Source organism: Citrus clementina, unplaced genomic scaffold (assembly GCF_000493195.1).
Source record: "Citrus clementina cultivar Clemenules unplaced genomic scaffold, Citrus_clementina_v1.0 scaffold_5, whole genome shotgun sequence".
Classification (NCBI taxonomy): Eukaryota; Viridiplantae; Streptophyta; class Magnoliopsida; order Sapindales; family Rutaceae; genus Citrus; species Citrus x clementina.
In genome coordinates, this window is record NW_006262201.1 from 36,540,026 (window position 1) to 36,561,969 (window position 21,944).

The 21,944-nt window shown below is 34.2% G+C and overlaps 2 protein-coding genes across 3 annotated transcripts; one reads left to right on the forward strand and one right to left on the reverse strand.

Moving 5' to 3' along the window:
* The first annotated feature begins 471 nt into the window (after positions 1-471).
* Positions 472-7,331, forward strand: LOC18041322 (endoplasmic reticulum-Golgi intermediate compartment protein 3). Its single transcript, XM_024184296.1, has 13 exons — positions 472-951; positions 1,413-1,486; positions 1,817-1,900; positions 2,036-2,116; positions 3,229-3,309; positions 3,821-3,913; positions 4,532-4,711; positions 4,844-4,911; positions 5,073-5,124; positions 5,985-6,038; positions 6,125-6,217; positions 6,350-6,416; positions 6,824-7,331. Exons 1-13 carry the CDS (start codon positions 810-812, stop codon positions 6,913-6,915), a joined length of 1,161 nt encoding a protein of 386 aa, XP_024040064.1. The 5' UTR covers positions 472-809; the 3' UTR covers positions 6,916-7,331.
* Positions 7,332-10,204: 2,873 nt separating this feature from the next.
* Positions 10,205-12,230, reverse strand: LOC18041505 (ethylene-responsive transcription factor RAP2-13). Of its 2 annotated transcripts, XM_006433954.2 has the most exons (2): positions 11,498-12,230; positions 10,205-11,314 (listed from the first exon to the last, which is right to left on the reverse strand). In XM_006433954.2, the coding sequence occupies exons 1-2, from the start codon at positions 11,619-11,621 to the stop codon at positions 10,512-10,514; spliced, it is 927 nt and encodes a 308-aa protein (XP_006434017.1). In that variant the 5' UTR covers positions 11,622-12,230; the 3' UTR covers positions 10,205-10,511. The 2 variants fall into 2 exon arrangements, with proteins under 2 accessions (XP_006434017.1, XP_006434018.1); XM_006433955.2 differs by having other exon boundaries at positions 10,205-12,230.
* Between the last annotated feature and the right edge of the window lie 9,714 nt (positions 12,231-21,944).

The following is a 21,944-nucleotide window of genomic DNA, read 5'->3' on the forward strand; positions in this document are numbered from 1 at the left end:
TTAAAAGAAAATATAAGATCAAGGACTTAAAAACCATTTCAGCACTTAAGAGGATAGATTGTAATCGTTTATCGGCTGTATGACTCAAAAGCGGATTTAAAAACGGCATTGACTGACTTCATATTTCAGAAGTTCAAATGCAGTACGTAGAAAAAATATATATATATATTTTTGTTATCATATAAATTTACCGTGCAAATAAGAAGATAGATTTTGCGGGAAAATCGGTAGTCCAAACATCGGTAAAGCTATTTAAATTGATGACAAATATTACACGAAGAAATCCGTTTTGGATTCGTTGCTGCCTCAGCGGCGTGGATTAATTGACAAACTATTTCTGATTTATATTTTTATTGAATCCACCATGATTTACTATTTGTGTTCACTTAACTATCCGTCCTATTATATATATATATAAACATGCACAGATGTAGTAAATTTTAAAAATCAACACAAATTGAGAAAAACAAAATTTTGCATACACCACGTGCGTCGGCCCTAACGAAAATATAGCAAAATGTCAGGGCCGTATTGAAAAAACATTAAAAAGTTGTAAAACAAAAGACAAAAAGACACCGTAGTTTTAGGTCTGCAAAATCGTAAACGCCTTGTTGACGCACAGCGTCAGATCGAAAACAGAACCGAGGGAGGGCGGGGTGTCTTAGAGCCGATTAGCTTTGGAACGAATTTCGTTTAATAGACGGATAGACAGATAGATAGATTTAGGTTTTAAAATTTATTTGATTAACGAAGTAAAAAGTATTATCAGCCGATCAATTGAATCGCAGCTGATACCTGTGGGCTTGTGTATGGACGCTATAATGAACAAGATTAGGAGTCTGGACGCGTATCCCAAAATCAATGAGGATTTTTACAGCCGTACATTCTCCGGCGGCGTTATCACTCTCGTTTCTTCCATCGTCATGCTCTTGCTCTTCTTCTCCGAACTCCGTACGTTTTTCAAATTCCTCCCCTGCTTTTTTTTTTATAATATTTCTTGCTTCGTTTAGATCTGTATTTTTTGTTTTTATGCCCTTTAGCTTTCTCTATTGTATGTTTTGCTTTAGGTAATTGACAAAGCGTGTGATTTTGTCTGCTATTGTTTGTTAATTTAGAGAATTATTGTACTAGATCACAGTTTTAAAAGCTTTTTTAGATTGCTGTTGAGGCAAAATGCTTAGGGTGGAATTAACAATTTGGTGAATGGTTATTTGTCTTGTAATGTAACAGCTTTCTGACTATGGTTACTTGGTGCAAATTCTTTAGTTTGCAACCATTTGGTTTGCATCTAAAATGTAGTTTTAGGCCTCTGAAAGTTGGAATGCCAGAAATCGAAACTCAGTGTTAATTTAGTTGGAATGTAGTTTTGTGCTTTTCTTGCGTAATAATTTTAGTTTGTCTTCTGGTTGCAGGATTATATCTCAATGCTGTGACAGAAACGAAGCTTCTGGTAGATACTTCTAGAGGAGAAACTCTACGTATCAATGTAATGTGCTCGCTGCTTGCGACTTCCAATATTCCACCTTCTCTTTTTTGAACTTTGAATTTGCATTAAGTTATTTACATTTCTAGTTTAATAATTTAGTACTATATTGGGGTTGTGTTCTCTTCTCGTATACTCTCTGTCCTACGCATCAGTTAGCTTTAATTTCTTTCAAATCAAGAACATTTGTATTCAGGACATTCTATGACTTATTGTATCTTTCATGCTCTGATATTGGGATTTTGCTTATTTGTAGTAATACACTTGTTCGATAACTTGTGCTTTAATTTTAATAAAACTAATTGGTCTGCTCTTTAATGTTTGAAATTGCAGTTTGATGTCACATTTCCTGCCCTTCCATGTTCAATACTAAGTGTGGATGCCATGGACATTAGTGGGGAGCAACACCTTGATGTAGTATGTATCATTCGGGGTTGTGTTCTCACTTTGCTTTTATTGATTACATTTCTTCTATCAAGTTTGTGATAATTATCTCTGTGATTGACACTTCTTTAAAAGTTTGAATTGCATTGATTTTCATGCTCCTTGCAGAAACATGACATTTTCAAGAAAAGATTGGATAGTCAGGGCAATGTTATTGAATCAAGGCAAGATGGGATTGGTGCTCCTAAGGTTAGTGGCATGATATTGCTTGAAGTTAGTTTCTAAGCACCGATATTTTCTTAACATCTGCAGATTGAACTGTTTTTTATATTGAAAATATATATTCACATGTGAATATGGGGTGGGGATTTTAGCCTTCCACATGCAATGGGTACAGTCACTAAAGCCTAGTTTCGCATGTTTCCATAACTAAGCGAGTTTCCAGGGGATAGCCATAGAGAAAATCAACTGCTATATTGAAATCAGCAGCGTTTTTCAGGAATTTTTCATCTTGATCAGGTTGGATTATCCTTGTCCAGAATCATGGTAATATTGCCTAGTTGATATAATGGACGTGACCTCTGATTGTAACGGGTTCAGTCGCTTAGGTTTGATCACTAACTAAGAATAAAAGAATTAGACCCCTGGCATACCTGGGATTATTAAATCTGGGAAAGACAGGTACCAAAGAATTGACAAATGAGATAGGATGAACTGTTTCCTCTTTTAGGACAAATGAGACAGGATGAACTGTTTCCACTTTTAGTAAGGTATTTTTAGCGCAAACTCAGTTCAGAGGATATTAATTGTGGAAAGCATCTGAAATTGCATGTGGAGGTTTCATCATGGAGAGAGAGAGAAGGTTATGTGGTTGGGAATGGGATAAGTAACAATGATAAGGGTTACACAACCAGGTGGAGTATTTCTTATAGGGTTTCTAACATGGTATATCCTTCTACAGTATAAAAATAACCTGTCAGTCTAGGATTCTCTGAAGGAGACAAATACCTAAGCTTTCACTGAGTCTGTAAGCACAGGTGCAATCATGCATCTGAGAGATATCTGTCACCCGTGTTAGGGTCTGTGAATCTGATTATAGGGAGAGGATGCTCAGGAGAAATTCAGATTCAGGTAGTTCTGACTTTGGTTCAGCAACTAGGATTGTAAAACGGTGGAATTTCCTGTGAAATTGATTAATTATGTGAATTCTCCAGACAAAAACACAGCTTTGTTAGTTCTCTTTCACACTGCTCATATGGCCAGTATGCTTGGATATTCTGTTGACAAATAAATGTGGGGTGCTATGATTACCTCTGTCAGTCATGTCATTCTCTACTCATTACTGTTCTTCGCATGGACAGATTGACAAGCCTTTGCAAAGACATGGTGGCAGGCTTGAACACAATGAGACATACTGTGGTTCCTGTTACGGTGCAGAATCTGTGAGCTCCTTTCTTTTTTTCGTCTTTTTTTTTTTAAATGTCATGTAAACTAGTTCATGGTTTTAGTTTATTTGATAGTTGTAAATGGCATGTGAATGGCAGCTCAATACCTTTTTAGTTCAGCTAAACGTGGATTGTTATTTGTAGATGCTTAGTTGTGCTTCCTATAAACATTGCTGTGGAATTATGTGTGACATATTATCTGTACCACTTAACTGAGAAACTGAGAAAAATTCAGTCACTTGGAATGATGTATGTACGATTCAATACTTTTACCGTTTGCTTTGACAGCGGTCACTTTTCCTCTCAAATTTAACTCTTACTCCTTAGTTTCTCACTTTCTCTGCTTAGGCTTTGCATTATGTCTGGCTTGAGCCTAACAAATGTTGTCTGAGCTTCTTATTATTTGAAAAAAAAAAAAAAAACACATATAGAAGGAGTTCTTTATGTGATTAACCTAAGCAAATTTCTTTTGTTATTTTTCTTAATTATCCTTGTTGTTACCGTGCAGTCAGATGAAGATTGCTGTAATAACTGTGAGGAGGTTCGTGAAGCATACCGAAAGAAAGGTTGGGCTTTGTCAAATCCAGATCTGATTGACCAGGTTTGTGAGAATGAGAGTTTGTGTCGATTTGTCAAACTTCTTATAGCACAAACATAACTGACTTATTATGAATGATTCTGAATTTATAATCTATATTACATTATGGAATGGTTTATAGTCAAGTTACCGGGTCATTTATTTTCGAGAAAAATTCAAACAATTGTTCATTATCAAAGATGCATTCTCCCTTTATATCCAATTTTTCAATTTATTCTCATAATTTCATCAATCTTTTTTATCTTAGACATTTTAGAGAGAGGCCTTATTGACTCGGTTGAATTTTAGCTGATGCTTGGATTTGGAATGCATGCCAACAATATTGACATTACATGTAGCACAATTTTTCATAGGGCAATATGATTTGTGTATGGAAGTAAATCTGACATGTCAATAGGTAATTTCCTGCACCGGTGTCAGTCAGAAAAAAAGCTGTTGGCTTAGTTTTCAGAGGTGTATCGATATGTTTAATTGATCTTTTATCTTGCCATTTCTAATATCTTCGCAATGGGCCTTGCTACCAATGCTTTACTTGTGTAACAAAAAATTATTTTGATTATAATATGCAAATTGGAAAGTTAGTCATGTAGAAGTTTAATATTTTTCTTTTGGGTCATTCAGTGCAAAAGAGAAGGATTTTTACAAAGAATCAAGGAAGAAGAAGGTGAAGGGTGTAACATATATGGATTCTTGGAAGTCAATAAGGTGGCTGGGAATTTCCACTTTGCTCCTGGGAAAAGCTTTCATCAGTCAGGTGTTCATGTACATGACATACTAGCATTTCAGAGGGATAGTTTTAATGTAAGACTTTGTCATACTTGTAATTCTATTTTTGACATTAGAGAATGCCTCTGAAATTTCAAATCACTTTTTGATTTGCTTGGCATGCTTTGTTAAGTAAGCCATACTATTAATTCACTGTATGTGATGCAGATAAGTCACAAGATCAACAAATTGGCTTTCGGAGAACATTTTCCCGGTGTTGTGAATCCTCTTGACGGGTAATTTCTATTTTCTTTCCTCGAAGTTTTTTTTTCAGTTTAGCCTTGTTTTCTGGAGCTTGATCCTTCTAAATTGGTTGATTCTGGCATTATCTATATTTCTCCTTATGTTCATATTGACTTATTGTTATTTTGTTATTGTTTTTTTATTAATTTTCAGATGTGCGTTGGACTCAAGAAACCCCAAGTGGAATGTACCAGTACTTTATCAAGGTAAGTGATCTGAATTAATGCATCTATATTTCTTCATTTCATGTTTCCCTTTCAATTTAATAATGGAAACTAAGGGCATTATGATGTCCTGGTTCTACATAGTTTGCTTTAATTGACTTCTTTTTAATCTAAAAACAAATTCTTCTTTAAAAAAAGACAAAAGAAAAGAGTTGATGTGGAAGATTCTGTGTAAGCAATTTGAAATTTAACTTTAATAGTTTTAGTGCGTAGTTTGGAAATGTGGTTTTATTAGGCTTTTAGGAGTGTTGAATGAAATACGCAACCAATGATTCGAATGGACTTGAATTGTATCAGCACACATGCTTCCTAAAGTAATTAGGTTTAGACATATTGAGTTGGTTTCTCTGGCTTTTTGCTTTGGCAGCTTTGTGCTTACGCTGCCAACATTTTGACTTCTTTACCTTCTTTTATGGTTGTAATTTTTGTCCCTGTACCTTGAAATTTGTGAATAATTGCTTTGCTTTATTGTCTATTAAGCACCTTTTCATTTGTGCTTATTCCACAATTTCTTTAAAATTAGTCAAGACAAATTTTAATATAGTAGTGAATTGGTCATTGCTGCAACATGCTTAGCCCTTGAGCTTTTAGTGCGGTGTCGGGATAATTATATTTTGGCCAATAAATGCGTGGAAAAAACTTGTATTGAAACCATTTCCATATCCACAAATACACAAACTCAGATCCCATTTCATTTTTTTATACTGTGTTAACCATTTTACATAAGCTTCCACGATTTCCACTATAATTTTTACCGGTCAATTTAGATGGCTTTCGGCCTTGGTAATTGAGAAACACTCAGTTGAGTGAGGACTTTTTACTGTGTTTTACCTGTATTCTAGGTTGTACCTACAGTATACACCGATGTGAGCGGGCACACTATCCAGTCAAATCAGGTATGACTGAACTCATTTATATCTCTCTGATTTCATCCTGTACTAATTCAAAATGACATGATATCAATGCTATTTTTTCTTGGCAGTTCTCTGTAACTGAACATTTTAGGAGTTCAGAACAAGGTCGACTTCAGACCCTTCCTGGAGTCTTCTTCTTTTATGACCTTTCTCCAATCAAGGTGTGTTTTAGTTTACACAATTCCATAAGCAAGTCTTAGATCTGATTTTGTGGTTATTGATATCTGGGTGAAGTTTGGTGTCTCAAAATTTTGGTTTCCCCATCTTTTATCTCATGTGGTTTGCCTGTGCAGGTGACTTTCACAGAGGAACACGTTTCATTCCTACACTTCCTAACTAACGTATGTGCAATTGTTGGAGGTAATTCCTAATCTCTCCATACCCAGAACCATTTTTCTTTCAAAAAGCTTTCATAAAAACAGAAGATAAAAGAGAGGAAACTGATTTATACGTGAGTAGGGTGCTTTCTTTTGGTTCTTTAAATGAATTGTGTATCAGTGAATGACCCTACTTTCAAACTTGATGTTTTGTCATCTTTTTCTTTTCCAATAGATGAGATTGCTAAGTTATAGGTTTTAAATACCTCTGCGTAAAATCCTAGTCATTTGCTCTATTTCTATTAAAACACAACGAAGCTTCCCTTAGCTGCCAACATTGGGGTGACTGGCTGCCTTGGCTTGTCTCTGTTTACTGATAAGCAGTTATATCTTTTTATTGATAAATGTCTTGAATGGAAGTGTAAAACAATGTTCGATTATTGTGTTCAGGTGTTTTCACAGTTTCGGGAATAATTGATGCATTTATATATCATGGTCAAAGGGCAATCAAGAAGAAGATAGAAATTGGTAAATTTAGTTGAGAATTCATCTGTTTGGCCACCGTAATTGCCGTATTTTGGTTAGTCCACCAGTGGGCTGGCCTGTGAGAAAATCAGTTGAAGAAAATGGGAACCATGAAATGGACTCTCCCAGTTGGTTTGATCGGCTCTTTTTAGTCATAACAAGTCTGTTTCATTACTGAATTAGACTAATTTCTTAGTTCATTTGAATGTCAAAGCTGCCTCTGTGAATTTTATCTGCAACTGCATTGATGATTGTATTTGTTGGAAAAAAGATACAGAGGTTCCTCATTTTTTGCCGCTAAACTTGCTGGAGCTTGTTAAGGGGGGTTATAGTAGTATACTTGTAATTATAACCCATTAAGTGTCATGTCCTGCTGCAAGATTCAATTTCATGTGTATTATTATTTTAAAAAAAAATGAGTCCACATTCTGCATGTCTCTCCGGGTACCAAAATAGGTCTATGTGCTTTGACTATCCGGCTTGGTTTTTGATGAACCATTATAAGTAGTACAGGGAAAATAATGCAAAGAATCATTTGTTGTTTTTCTTTTTTTCATTATTCAAAATTGTTAAATATGTTCTAGAGAAGAACTCAATATTCAGAAAAGTAAAAGACCAGCAATAGGTATGAAAGGTTACCATAATTCCCCTTTGAACCGAAAGTTTTACTGGAAGTTCCCCACCAGCCACTAGTGGTTTTTTTTTTTTTTTTTGGAATACTGTTATGCCATTAGTGAATATTTTGGATTCCCATAAAATGTCTGACGACTCTACCATGTCCTCTGGATTCTGGAATTGTATGTTTAACCTGTTTTTCTCCTTTACGTATTCCCATCTTGCGAGCTACGGTTAAATTAATGCACAAGGGTTTGCGGTTCAGATTCTTATTCCAGGAGACGCGGCACTGAGCTTTTAGACTTGTAGATCAAAAGATACCTTACCAGCGGATCTACGGTTGTCACCACCGACATCGTAGTTTTGGCCATCGGTCCGCACCCCAGTTTTTGGGCTTTTTGTTTGGTGCTTTCACATTTGTATACGGATAGAAGCTCGGAATATTTTTGACCAGTAAGCAGAAATTGTTCTTTTACCAAAATGATAGGATTGGAAGCACCCAATGTGCTTCTAATAAACAATTCCAGGATCGCTTTCTATCTCTTGCGTAGAAAGAATAAAGAATAAAGAGAGAAAATCATTCAAAAATGAACCGACAGGATGGATATGCGATGCGATATGATTATGATTAGGATGATAAAAGGGCAAGTAGAGGTTTCTCATTTATCTTTTAAATTGAACAAAACTAGTAATAGGACATTTGAAATTGAGAAGCCAGCAGCAAGTGGCAAAAATAATTGAGAAGCTGGATGTCAGCTCGAGAAATTCCTATGAAAAGCAAAACAAAATTATTGAGAAAAAAAGTGACAGGGAGACATCAACCTTTTTTTATGAACGAAATATTGTCGAACCCATGTGAAAAAAAAAATTCAAAAGAAGCAGTTTGCTGTCCAGTGCAATGAGACAACAATGTGGAGATAGATACTCTATATATAACAAGCTTAGAAAATATTGTTGTTAATATAGCACCAAAGATCGTCAGTATATCAGCGTACGTGCTCCTTGGAAAATTGTTCCGACTTGATTCCTAGTTGTTAAATAGAAAAATTAAGACAATTTTGAAAACTGAGGTTGTATTTACACTTTCGAGAGAGCGTCCGTCGAGGAAAATTCCTACATATATAGCAAAAGACGAACCATATAGTAAAAAAGAAAGTTTAAACTAAACTAATTGCATTGTTCTAAGCATATTTTGCCGGTTCACACATTGTCTCCTCTTCCCTCCTGTTGCGCTGATATGCAATGAACCTCTCAAACACAACGGAACGCATATTGCTATGTCCTCGAACAGAACGATGTAATTGAATAATTGAATGGCGCACTATCATATTCACCATCCTCGTACTTCACGAAAGCCCACTTCACAAGTTTTCATGCTGGGCGGGTAAGGGGAGGCTACAGCGCAACTCACAAGGACAGAAGATCTGCGTCCGCACTAAAGACAATCTTGTACATACCAATCATGAGATAAATTGATCCCTTTAGCAGTAGTGCTAGTACTTTTGCGTACATGTATTTAGTTGATCACTCCAAAAAGTCATAGAAAGTGCGGTGGTTGAGATCTCGGCTCGGATTACGCGTGCCTCAGAAGAGTCTCGGCACCAAATGGCATGCTACTTTGGATTCGCTTCCCTCCCAAGAAAGGCAGAAACCCTGTTCACGCATAAATACTTTGTAAAACACAAAATTTTGAAAAACACGCGAAAAGGCCAGACTCACTGCCCCTTCCCCCACCCCCAAAAAAAAAACACAAAACGATTGTAATAGGTTTCGCCGTACAGAAAGGGCTTAAGATTCCTATCTTAATAAGCAAATTTCTGATATAAAAGAACTGCCATTGAAGTGCAAGACTGAGAATCAATTTGCCCACCTACATCTGTAATGACTGAAAAATACGAAGTAACTACTTGAAATTTTTTTTTTTTTATAGAGAACTATTACCTATGATATTTATAATTATATAAATTATTTAAATTATTTTACATCAATTTTAATATGATACCGTTTAAATTTTTTTAACTCTCTTAAATATTCGATAAAAATCTACTCTTCTCTTAAAAAAAATTATCTTCAATCAAAGCTCCGAAGCTCAAAAAAAAATTTAATTTAAATTAAACCCATGCGTCTGCGGTACTTGAACCATTTCTCTCATACGCGTTGAGAGAGTGGCTCTAGCCACTTGAGCTATACAATTACAGATTCAGCAGATCTGGTCACTAGTATCCCTTGTATCTGTACGCTATTTCCATTTAAGGCTTTAGTTTACATAATAATTATGCGTGACATACAAAATTCTTCGTTGATGAAAATTCAAAGACTGCAGAAATAACAAAATTTTACGGCCTTATATTTCTACACCATTAACATTTTTATCAAACAGTTAGGCTCTCCGCTCTTATATTTATATTTCATCAAACAATTGAAGATTTTAATATCTTATATTTAAATTTTCAGAACCGTTAGAATTTTCAAAAAATTTAGCACCTTATATTTCCAAAACCCCTTAGAATTTTCATCGAGAATAAGTGTTATAAAAATCTTATATCATTAATGTAACAAGATCCTCCCATTAATTTATCTTCCAGAACCACAAAAAAGTTTTCAAGAGAAGATTTCGTGGGAAGTTTTACTCCCAAGAACAACATATCAACCATCGCAGACGAGATTAAGAAGAGAACGGGTACACAAAAATAAATAAACTAGAACTAGTTCAATACCAACATAAAATTCGATTACAAGAGACACTTATTACATTCGATACATAGTCTATGGACACATACAAGGAAAGAAACACGAATTTCTCCCAGGTTCAGCATGACTAAAACCAGCTGACCACGGTGGAGATTTACATCCATATTAACATACTAATAATAAGCTTGGCGCTGCAAATGCCAAAAACTCCATTGCAGCCGCCACTAACAACTAAGTCTCTCCTACTAAACCCTAAACCCAACTACAAATTACAAATTACAAACACGCCTTAAACAATGACTTGTACTTAAGATAAAATTGAAGCCCAATCAATCTCATAAGATGGGTACTTCTGCAACATGAAATTCTCCGAAGCAGCATCCAATTCCAGCTCAGAAGGTGGTTCGGTAAGATCCTGACACGTCAAATCCGAAACGGGAGAAGACCCAGCTGACCCATCACTCAAACTGCACTCGCTCTTAACACCGACGCCTGCACCTCCGGCTCCCTCCACGACGTCAACTTTCTTATTCCCGGAACGATGTCGTTTCTTCTGGGCGGAGTTACTTTGCTTCTCTTTCTTACTAGTCCCCAGTTTCTGCGTCTCGGCCAAGTTCTCACAAATGGCTGCCAATTTCGCATCAACTGAAGAATGAAGAGGCTTGTACTCGCCGAACTCGCCACCGATGTGAGACCCATTGTGACGTAGGTTAGGGAAGTTGAGCCGAGCGAAGTCGCCACGTAGCTTGTAGGCCGCCTTATCGTAGGCCAACGCGGCTTCTTCGGCCGTGTCAAAAGTGCCGAGCCAGAGCCGAGTCCGGTTCTTGGGCAAGCGGATCTCAGCGACCCATTTGCCCCAATGACGCTGTCTAACTCCTCTGTAAAGCTTCGCCGGCTTGGGCGGAGGACAGCCCACCGTCTTCATCGGGACTGGCTTCGGGGAGAGGAAGTTCAAACCCTGAGGGTAAAGATGACTTTTCTGCTGCTGCTGTGGCCAAAAGTTTGGATTTTGAAGCTGGATCTGTGCTTGGATCTGCTGAATCTGGAATAGGTTAAGGTTATTTAGCCCAACAGTGCCCTGTTGATAATGCTGCTGCTGCTGCTGGAGACCTAAGTCATTCATCGACAACCCATTAGCAAATAGATGAGTGGACGACGTAGAGCACGCATCAGGATACAACAAATTGGACTGTGATGCAATTGTTGGAAAAGGAGGCGGGTAAGACGGGTAATTATAAGAAGTAGAAGGGGGAAGAGTAGAAGAAGAGGAAGAATAAGAAGAAGGAGAAGCACTTGGTGAAGTAGAAGCAGAAGCACTTTTCATAAAAGGTTCAAGCGCTTCCATAAGTTCACCACCAAACGGATCACACGATGATTCAACTGGTCTGCTACTGTAGAAATCCATTGTAGCTGCCATTTCTGGAACCAAACACTTTAGGTAAAATTTGTTAGAAAAATAAAATATAAATAAATAAAAACACCCTGGTTCTCACCAAAATTAAAGAACAAGGCCTTTAGATTTGAAAAAGATCAAAGAGGTTTAAAAATACACAACCCCTTGAATTCAAGAACCTAAAACCAACTTCGAGAGGGACCAAAAATAACCCTCCAAGCTGATTCAACTAACCAAAAAAAAGGGAAAAAAAGAAAACGAAGAGCTAAAATTAACGAGAAAACAAAGTTATTAAAAATAATCCAAAGAAATCTGGATCTCGATTCTGAAAACACCTGGCTTTCGAGAAATCCTTCTAAGTTTGCTTTAAACTCATTGTTTCTTTTCTATACTTTTTGAAAACAAACCCAAAAATCAGATTTTCCAAAGACAGATGATTAACAGAAAGGGATTCAGAGAAGCGGGGAATTACAGAGGGGGAAATTGTGAATTAAACCCGAACAAAAACCAAAACCACTCTTCAAAAATGAAAAATCTCTCTCTCTCTCTCTCTCTCTTTTTTTTTTTTTTTCAATTTCTCTCTCTGTGTGTTTGTCTCTCGGCCTTTCTTTGTGCTAATCGTTCAGCTGCATCACTCGTTATATAAGAGGCTGAGCCCATTTGATTATCTCACCTAATCATATCGTCAATTTCAATTATCCCTCGATTATTAAAAATTACACGTCTTTCTCTCAACTTGCCAGCTCTATTCATGACGTAACGCTTCATCAATCAATGCCCTCCACCCAGTAATAACTCGACACGTATACCGAGGCGATGCTTATCTGCTGACACCTGTCCCACATTTCCATTGCTGACCGTCAGATGTTAGTGGGAGTGTAGTTGTCATTACTCGAGAGGTTTTTTGTTTTTTGTCGACTATCACATGTTGACATTTATGTGGGTGCGTTCACATTTGCTTTTCTTCTGTCACAAATTGCACGCTCTGGCTCCTCAAAAGTCATTAATTTAATGACACGACCTAAATCACACGGCTAATACAGTAATAATTTGAGTTAATTTAATCCAAGGGATAAGGTTGTGCAACGATGTGAGGCCGTTGATAAAACGGGTGTGATCAATTAATAATGGGTTACCAACTTTCTCCATTTCCTGGTTTGACCAAATTCCACGAGCAATTATTTTATGGATTTTTTTGGAGTATGATATACCCGTAGATCATTATTAGGCCTTCAAATGACATGTCGTGACAGTCTGTATTAATAATAAAAAGGCCTTGATTTGAGAGTACTATTTTGTGGGAACCAAAACCATAATGCATGGAGCCGAATTTCAATTGTGTGGACAGCCAGAGGAGGAAGCCTCTAGAGAAATAATATTTGAATAAAGAATTACACAGTTAAGAGTATCACCAAAAGTCAATATAAATTTTACTTTTTAAATACATATTTATTTATCTATATAGCAAATTAAATGGTGAAAAAATATAATATTCTTTAAAAGACTATTCAAATAGAAATAAGTTAATATTATTTTAATTATATAATTAGTTTTTAAATAAAAAGTTAATAGCAATTAAAGCACTTCTCTCTTTATTCAATAAAAAGTAATAAAATATAAATTGAAGAGGGAGAAATTAACTCTCTAAATTTGAAGAGGGAGAATTAATTATTATTTGAAGAATCTTAATTGAAATGTCTTTTGAAGATTTAAATATTGATGTGGCTCTTCAAATAAGTAATAAAATCTTATTTGCAGAGTCTTTTGGTGATGCTCTAAGATAGGTTTGACCCACAAGATTTGATTGGATTAATTTTTAAGATTTAATTAGTTTATATATAATATTGACTTTTGTTTGATATAATATTGAATAAGATTGTATTGAATTTAATTTAATAAAGAAAAATAACTATTTGAACGGTTTAATTATTTTTAATTATATTACCAATTATTGAATTTAATAAGATTATATAAAGTATTATTATAAATGAATAATTTATAATAATACTTTATATAAATTATTATCTAAATTCATGAAAAAAAAGAGGTTAATAGTCCCAAAATCTTTGGACTAAAAGTTGGATTAATTTGATAATCATGTATAGGCCCTGTTTGGGATTGAGGTTAAAATTCAATAAGCTGCTTATTTTATAATTTTTGATAAAAATAATGTTTGGTAAATTTTGTAAAAGCGACTTATTTATAATTTTCTCCATTTCGTCAGCAGCTTTTAAAAGCAGGTAGATGATTGCTTTTCATAAGCAGCTTATTCAATAAACTACTACGCCTTTTTAAAATACCTATTATAACCTTAGTATTTTGATAAAAAGACAATTATATCGTATTTATTCATAAACCCTAATATATAAATCATTAGATATTATATTACAGCCACAATTTTATTGCAAAAAATTTATTGTGAATGTAATACATATTACTTTTTATCATATTTTATGTAATAGATTATGAAGTTCTTCAGATTTTTCTTAAGTGATTTTTTTAATTAATTTTACATATTTAAGAAAAAAATGTCTAAACAATTTATTAAACATAAAATAAAAAAAAACAATTAAAACGTATGTCCATTTTGATCATTATATTATACAACAGCACTTTCGTAATAAGATTTACCAAATGCATGTACTCTACTTTTCAAACTCACAGCAACCGCAACAGCACAATTTGCCAAGCACCAAGCTACTTTTTTAATCAGCAACTTATTTCATTTGCACAGCACAAATAACTTATTTCATCAGCTTCCGCAATCCCAAACTGACTTATATGTATAGTCAAACATGACCTTAAATAGGATAAACAAATTTTTATCCTAAAAATTAATCTAATCCTATCCACCAAACATTACTTTAGGGATTTTGGTTGTCAGATTAGCTAACTAGTTCAAAAGTGATTGAACTATTGATAAATATTTCTATTTACATTTATGTCAGATAAAGAATAATGATAATTGTCTCAAATTTTTTTTCTAAATTTCATCTAAAATGATGTGTTATTCATTATGATCGAATTCTCTTTATTACTTTATTTTTTATTTAAACTATCATGAGTGTGTGGGTGGGTGGGTGTGTATCTGTATACGTATGTATGTAAATTTAATTTCTTAATTTATTTAGACTATAATTCAAATTATATTTAAAAATTAAAATTTTAATTCAAAATTTATTAACACCAATATTTAATATAAGATTAAGTACCAAAAATTCATTCAATAATTTTATTTAAAATAATATTGAATATTAAACATAAATTTATTTATTTATTTACAATAATATTAATATTAAATTCAACATTTGTTAATATAATTTTAAAAAATTATTCTATTTAAATGATAAATAATATTCATCTTTATTAAGAGAAATTATAGAATACATCAGATGTACTACAACTAATTGATACATGTATGACAAGTATAATTGAATTTAATACAACCACCACTTGAATGATAGTGGTTCAAAATAAATGTACACATGTTATGGTACTATTGCTTGTTGTATAAATGACATGGTACCTCAGATGTATTCTAAAATTTCTCATTTATTAAACTACATTTAACATAATCTTGTACGACATTACAGTAGCATATATAATCCAATCCAAATCTATTCTAATACAGTTCCATCTAGTTCTAAAAGTTAATCGAGTCCAATACTATCTTCCAAACTTAGCTTATATTCCACTAATCATTGTTTATACAATTCTCACATCTTATCCTACTGAAAATGTCAACCTTTAAGAAAAATATTTAATATGAAATATAAATAATTGACTAAAATTAATAGATACAATAATTATCTCACAATTGTTTAGTTCCTCTTCAATCATAACAGTTTATATATAATATTTAGAAGCTTATCAAAAATCCAAATACATATATTTATGATACTACCCAAATATTTATCAAGCATAATTTTAAAATGTACTTTCATGAGCAACTTGTGGAAAAGTTTATCCTTATTCCATATTTTGTGAAAAGAAAAAAGAGCTTTCATAGTGCTTAAATTGGTGCCCTTAACATTATGGGGGCACAGTTCACTGTTGGGGTATAAATCCACTGGCTTGTTCAGAATTAACTTGTCAAGTATATTATTTTACGTTATCATATTTTTTTATGAAACTCTTGTTTAAATTAAGGGTTGTGTTATATTAGAGTTAATTCAGGGTGGAGCACTCCTTCGTAACTACACAATCAAAGTGATAATGTGTCTCAAACATAATCATTGCCTTGAATCAAATATATCATAGACATGATACACACACACACACACACACACGCGCACACACACACACATATATATAGGGCATGCTCATTTTAATAAAGTGAGGATACTACTAACAGTAAAAAAAAAAAAATTATATTCTAATACATTAACAACTAAAAAAATACATTCTCTAATATATTCAAATATGTACATCTTTTTGTATTTTAGTATGTGAGGATGTCCTTCCTACTGAATATATATATAAACTTACATTGTTTAGGGGGGAAAAAAACTTTTACCATAATTTCTATTAAAGTTATGTTAATTTTAAGAGTTTGGTGGTAAAATAATAAAGTTGAAATATTAAATGAAAAATAATTATAAAAAAATTTATGGTAAAATAATATGTCAAAAATATTAAATGATAAATGATTATATTCTTTTTTATGTTATAATTAAGAAAATATTTGCACAATCTTTAGTGAACTAATTACATGTCGTACAACACATCATGTAAAATATAAATTTTAGGTGGTATCTTAACCCTTTAAGAAAAAGAATATTTATCAAACTGAAATTAACGAGGTTAAAATTCAATGAGCGAACAAATGAAACAGAAGAACGTGGCAAGGCTGGAGACAGCCAGACAGGCATTGAATTACTAAAACTAACTATGATTAATAAAACTCGGTCCGTGGTTCCGTTAAGGGTGAAGTGAAGAACAAGTCACGTGCAAGAGTAGTGCGCGTTGGACAAGCTCTTCATTTGCGGCGCCAGTCGCTACTGGAAGAGTTTGGACTTTGTAACGGCACAGCTTTTGAAACCAATGACCCACTCTCAAAACGCGCGCGTACGCCAGGACCTGAGTCATGCTCTTTTACGTGTCGCACTAAGAAAGAATGTTGGCTGCACGCGTTGACATTTGAGTCAGAAGAGATATTGTGCGTGATGGCTTCGCGCATAATTATAATTTTTCAATTTGGCCATTGTGACGATGAGTAGAAGAAAATCTTAGTGAAGTGTGAAACGGAGGTTACAGGTTAGTTTTGTTGACCAGATCAAGGTCAAGAGGATCCGGAATGAATTTTGGAGCATGTCGGGCGGGAATCCAAAACCCGCAACACATGCTTCGCATCGCAGCCTTCACTCTTTTTTATTTTTATTTTTATTTTTTTATATAATTAATATATATGCATATTTGTTTTATGTATTTATTTATTCTTTTAAATGATACAAGTTGAGATTATAAAATCGTATTTTATTCACAAATCACCAGAGTTAATGATACGCAAATATTTGTTGTGCTCTGTGAGTTTGATATTCTATTGATTGTAGTGAACAAGACGTTAACAATAATGCAATTGACGTATTTTACGGCGGGGTTTGGTCCAATGACGAATGATCAGACACATTATTCACCTTTTGAAATTCAAGTTTCATTTTTTACGGCTGCCTCCCTTTAGAATGAAGGTGCATTTCTTTCTAATTCAGGAGTACAGAATGCGAAAAGTGGACGATATTTTCTTTAAATGAGAGTAAATTTATGTCAATTTTATGAATAGAATGTGATGAAATTGACGAATTAGGTTCTAATACGCGAGTATTATAGTCAACTAACCACTTTGTTATTTCATTTTTTAAGTGAAAATCGTATGATTTCTTTTTTTTTTTTCCAAAAAATATAACATTGGCAATATAATTATAACACTAGTTGACACTTTACATTAGCTGATGTTGATGTAATGAGTTAAATCAAATGGTAGTATAACCATATTCAAAGAATGGTATTGAATCTCCTAAAATTTTAAGACACCAACTAGATTAAAATAAAATTATAAATCATTGATAAATCATTTCTATACGTAGGGACATTTAATTTGAGAAAAAAAATGAGATGACCAGATACGTGTATATGCTTGTATTTAGTTAACTTTAGTATCGGGAGACTTAACATAAGATTTATAGGTATTCAATCCAAAAGACTAGTCTTCTAAGTGGAGTGATCTACCTCCTTATAAACCCAAATATCTCCCATTTATTAACTAATGTGGGACACAACTCAACAATCCTCCCTCGGACGAAACCACCGCCAGACTCTGATCCTTTGGTCCGACACACATGAGATGTTTCACCACCACATTCTGGCTACTAGGGTCTAACTCTGATACCACTTGTTGGGAGACTTAGCATAATATTTATAAGTATCAAATCTAAAAGACTAGAATTTTGGGTTGGATACCTAAAAATTTTATGTTAAGTCTCCCCGACAATCAGCTAAGCCAAAAGTATTAGATTAGATCAAACTATTACAACCAAAAATGAAATTTAATCAACCATTTACTCATTAAATTTGTACTAAAGGAATAAAAAGTTCATTGCCACTTGATAATCAATCACAGCTGAAAACTCATTTTCCTCTTGAAAAAAGGGCCAATCCAAGTTAAAATCATGCGGTTACGTAAGAGGCAGACTCGCTTCTGAAATAAATTTCATTTACAAATCATCATTTTGTGGCCTTATTAGCTCCTCAACGCTCCCCCACAAATAAAAGGAAATGAAAGTGAAAGAAGTACCGCGTTGCAATTCAGTGAAAAAGCTCAAGAGGGAGTCAAGAAGACATGCACGTATTTCTTTTAAAACACGTGGCCTGCCGTTACGTTCTTGATGGCTACGTGTCCTCATGTGTGTCCATATGAAGCATTCAAATATGCCCCGCCTATTGAAGCCCGAAACGCAAGTTTTAGTCGGTAATTACTAATTCTATTGAGACAAATTAATTAAGATTAAAGCCAAGATAATGATGGTTTGTGATCATTTCTTTCGATCGTCACGCATGCTGACAGGCTGGCTGCCGAATTTGAGCCAAAAGCTTATAATTATATCAATTATCACATATTAAATGTAAGTTCTTTATCAATATCTAGGCCTAATATCATTTTCGCGATAGCTGTCTGAACTTAAAATTAACAGCGTGCTGTGCGCGATGATAATGATGCACGGTAAAGTCTGTACGACTAAATGATACAATAATTCATCCTTCCGATTCTCTAACCCGAGTACTTGACTCGCATTTAAAAAAAACCCGACCAGCCAACTAAGTTGAGCGTTTGAAGTAGTCAAAACAGCGGGAAACAAAGAGTCAAAATATCGGGAGAAGATAAACTGGCGTAAGCGTAAAGGGGAAGCGAAGTCCAGTGCCAGTGGAGTGGAGTGAAGAATATAAAGGTCGGTAGGGCCCAACTAATGTAAAAACGGAAGCTGCTTCCTTTTTTTTCTTTTTTTTTTTCCCCTTTCCTTTTCGACGCGGTTTTTCAAACTTTCGTCCCTTCGTTTTCATTTTTCACGCGGCCGTTTTTCATAAAATTGAGCAACCTCTCACGTCGCGCCACGTGTCACACATACATGTACGTAGAACCCCACCCACCGGACCACCGTCGGTGACCCATTTCACGGGGTACTTGTGAATTGTCGAGAAATGTGGGTTCCTCACGTGCGAGAAGAATTATTCATTTCGATTGGAGCGAAAATCTGCTACAGCTCTGTATCCATAGAACGTTACTAATTTGATGTTTAATGATCTTAAATGTAAGGGAGCCCCTAAGTTACATGTACACACTCACTCACATAAATAATGGGTAGTGTAGGGTTCATTTATTGTACATATGAGTGGTATAAGTTATAATACATACAACTTAATACTTAACTAAATGTAAATATTATATATCAAAGATATACCAAAGACTCGTGTACGCTACGTTAAGAATCCTATAGGAACTATAAGGTATAGATTAGTCGTGTGTTTGATTTGAAAAAAAAAAAATCTTATTTCACTTTGAAAGAGAGTGAGAACAAATTTTCTTTGTGTTTGATTTAAATTAGCAACGTGATTGAATTTTTTATAGATTTGATTGAATAAGTCAAACAAATTAAATTCAATTGTGATTTGATATTAGCAAAACTTGAAGCAAAGCCAAGTTTTGATATTATCGCAAAGTAAAATACATTTTGTTGTATTAAATCTACTTATTATATGTATGATGATATATGTGTATTTTATTTTAAAAGACCATCATATAATTGATAGTTGTATTTAATTCACGTACTTATATCGTATATATGATGGGTGTATTCCAACAAAAATATTGTAAAATTTAACCACAAAGTGGTGTTCCAAGGCCAGCGGCTCTGTTTATTGGCCAATTCGAAGTAGCTAATTAAAGGTTACATTGCGGCCACCTAAACCACTACTAGCTTCCAGAGAAGATAAATGAAAAAAAAAGAGGACACACAACAACTACCAAAACATTATTTCTCCAAAGGTCAATATTTATGATCGCAGCTTCATTTGCGTCTTGAGTAAAATTCTTTTCCCATCTGGGTTTCTTGAGCTGGAAAGTTAAGAAAGTAAACAGTAACTTTGATAATGCTTCCACCAATTTTATATTTTAATTGGAAGCAAATTGTTGTCATTTTCACAGCAATTTTCTGTCATTACAGCCAAAGATATTTGGTTAGATCTCGTGGGCGAACTTTAATTTAACTTTTCCAAACACGGCAGTATGGGCAACCCCTGCGCAATTATTTTTGTTCTCGTTTCTTTTTCTTGCGCTTTTCAAATTGGCTGTTTTTTTCCTCCCAAGAAGGGCCCTCTTCAGAATTATTTACGTTTGATGTATAGTTTTGTTTACTTTTAGGCTTCAAATTCTTTTAAGCAGGATACGGTTTAGTTGTTTTATCAAAATCAATTCCATATACCGTAATTACCGATTGGAGTTTAGTTGAACCCACCAAATAAAACATTTAATACACTGATGTCTGCCCCTTTGTGGAATGTTGCACAAAAGTGAGCAGTCCATGAAACTATGAAATACAATCATTTTTTCTTTTCCAATATATCCTTTGAGATTTGAGAATGATGGCTTGGCGAGATCTGTTTTCGTTCCAATAGAGCCATCTTCCTTTCCTCAAACTTAGGGTTACAAACTTACATCCAAATGTCCCGTTAAAAAATATTAAAGTCATTATGATAAAGAGATGCGAGAATGGTAGTAACACAAAACTTGATTGGAATTAAGTTAATTGACGGCGAAAATCTAACTGACATGTTGATACCAATTTTTCGAGATTTAAAATTTAACCTCAAGCGTAATTCTACAAGTCTGATCTAAGATATATGAAGTTCGACAATGATGTTTCCGGAACAAATAATATGATTTGCATCATAAATTTGATAAGGGTTTATGAGGTAATAGATGTTATATGTAGTTGAATTTTATATAATTATCACTTGTATTCTGGTTTTCTAAAATAAATGCACACATGCGATAATATTATTTACTTATTATATGTTTGATATGATATTTCAAAGGTATTCTAGAATTTGTTCTTACGCATTTATGAGTAAGTTAATGACTAATATTCATAATTAACATATTAATGATAGGATAAAGTTAATTATTGTTACTTTAATACATACTAATACATACACATCACTTGAAAAATAATTTTTGTATCCCAATACTCTATGCGTATTGGTACTCTAATTGCTTAGTGACTCTTTTTACTCCTAAGTTTCTTTTCAAGTGCGTACCCCAATAACCAATGGGCCTTTGGTCCAGTGGGAGAACCCTTGCACTTACAATGTTGAGTGCAAGGGTTCGAGACTTCATAAAAGTATTTATGAGGCTTATTTACAATCCTCCCGAGAGTCGGTCTATCCCTTATGAAATGTGAGTGGAGTGGACAACCCTCGAATATTTGAGAGGGTTTAAAGAATTTAGATAGCATTTGGCTAGCGCTTTAGATATTACATCGGTCATGCCACGACATAATATCAGTTAACAGTCTTGTATAATAGTATTACCCCAATATCTACTTAATACCGACTCTTGTTTAATCATTGATCACAAGAGACAAAGATGATTCGTCAGCTTTTGAGTTGGGTTGGACAAATAACATGACCCCTGTCCCCAACCTCGGAAGCCAATCACCACTCTAAATTGCAGAATTCAATTATACTGTCAAAAATTATGTCCCGCCGCGGGGGGGGGGGGGGGGGGGGGGGGGGGTTTTTGGGGAAACCCCCCCAAAATTGGAAGTTTTAAAAGACCGCCTTTAAAAATTTAAAACC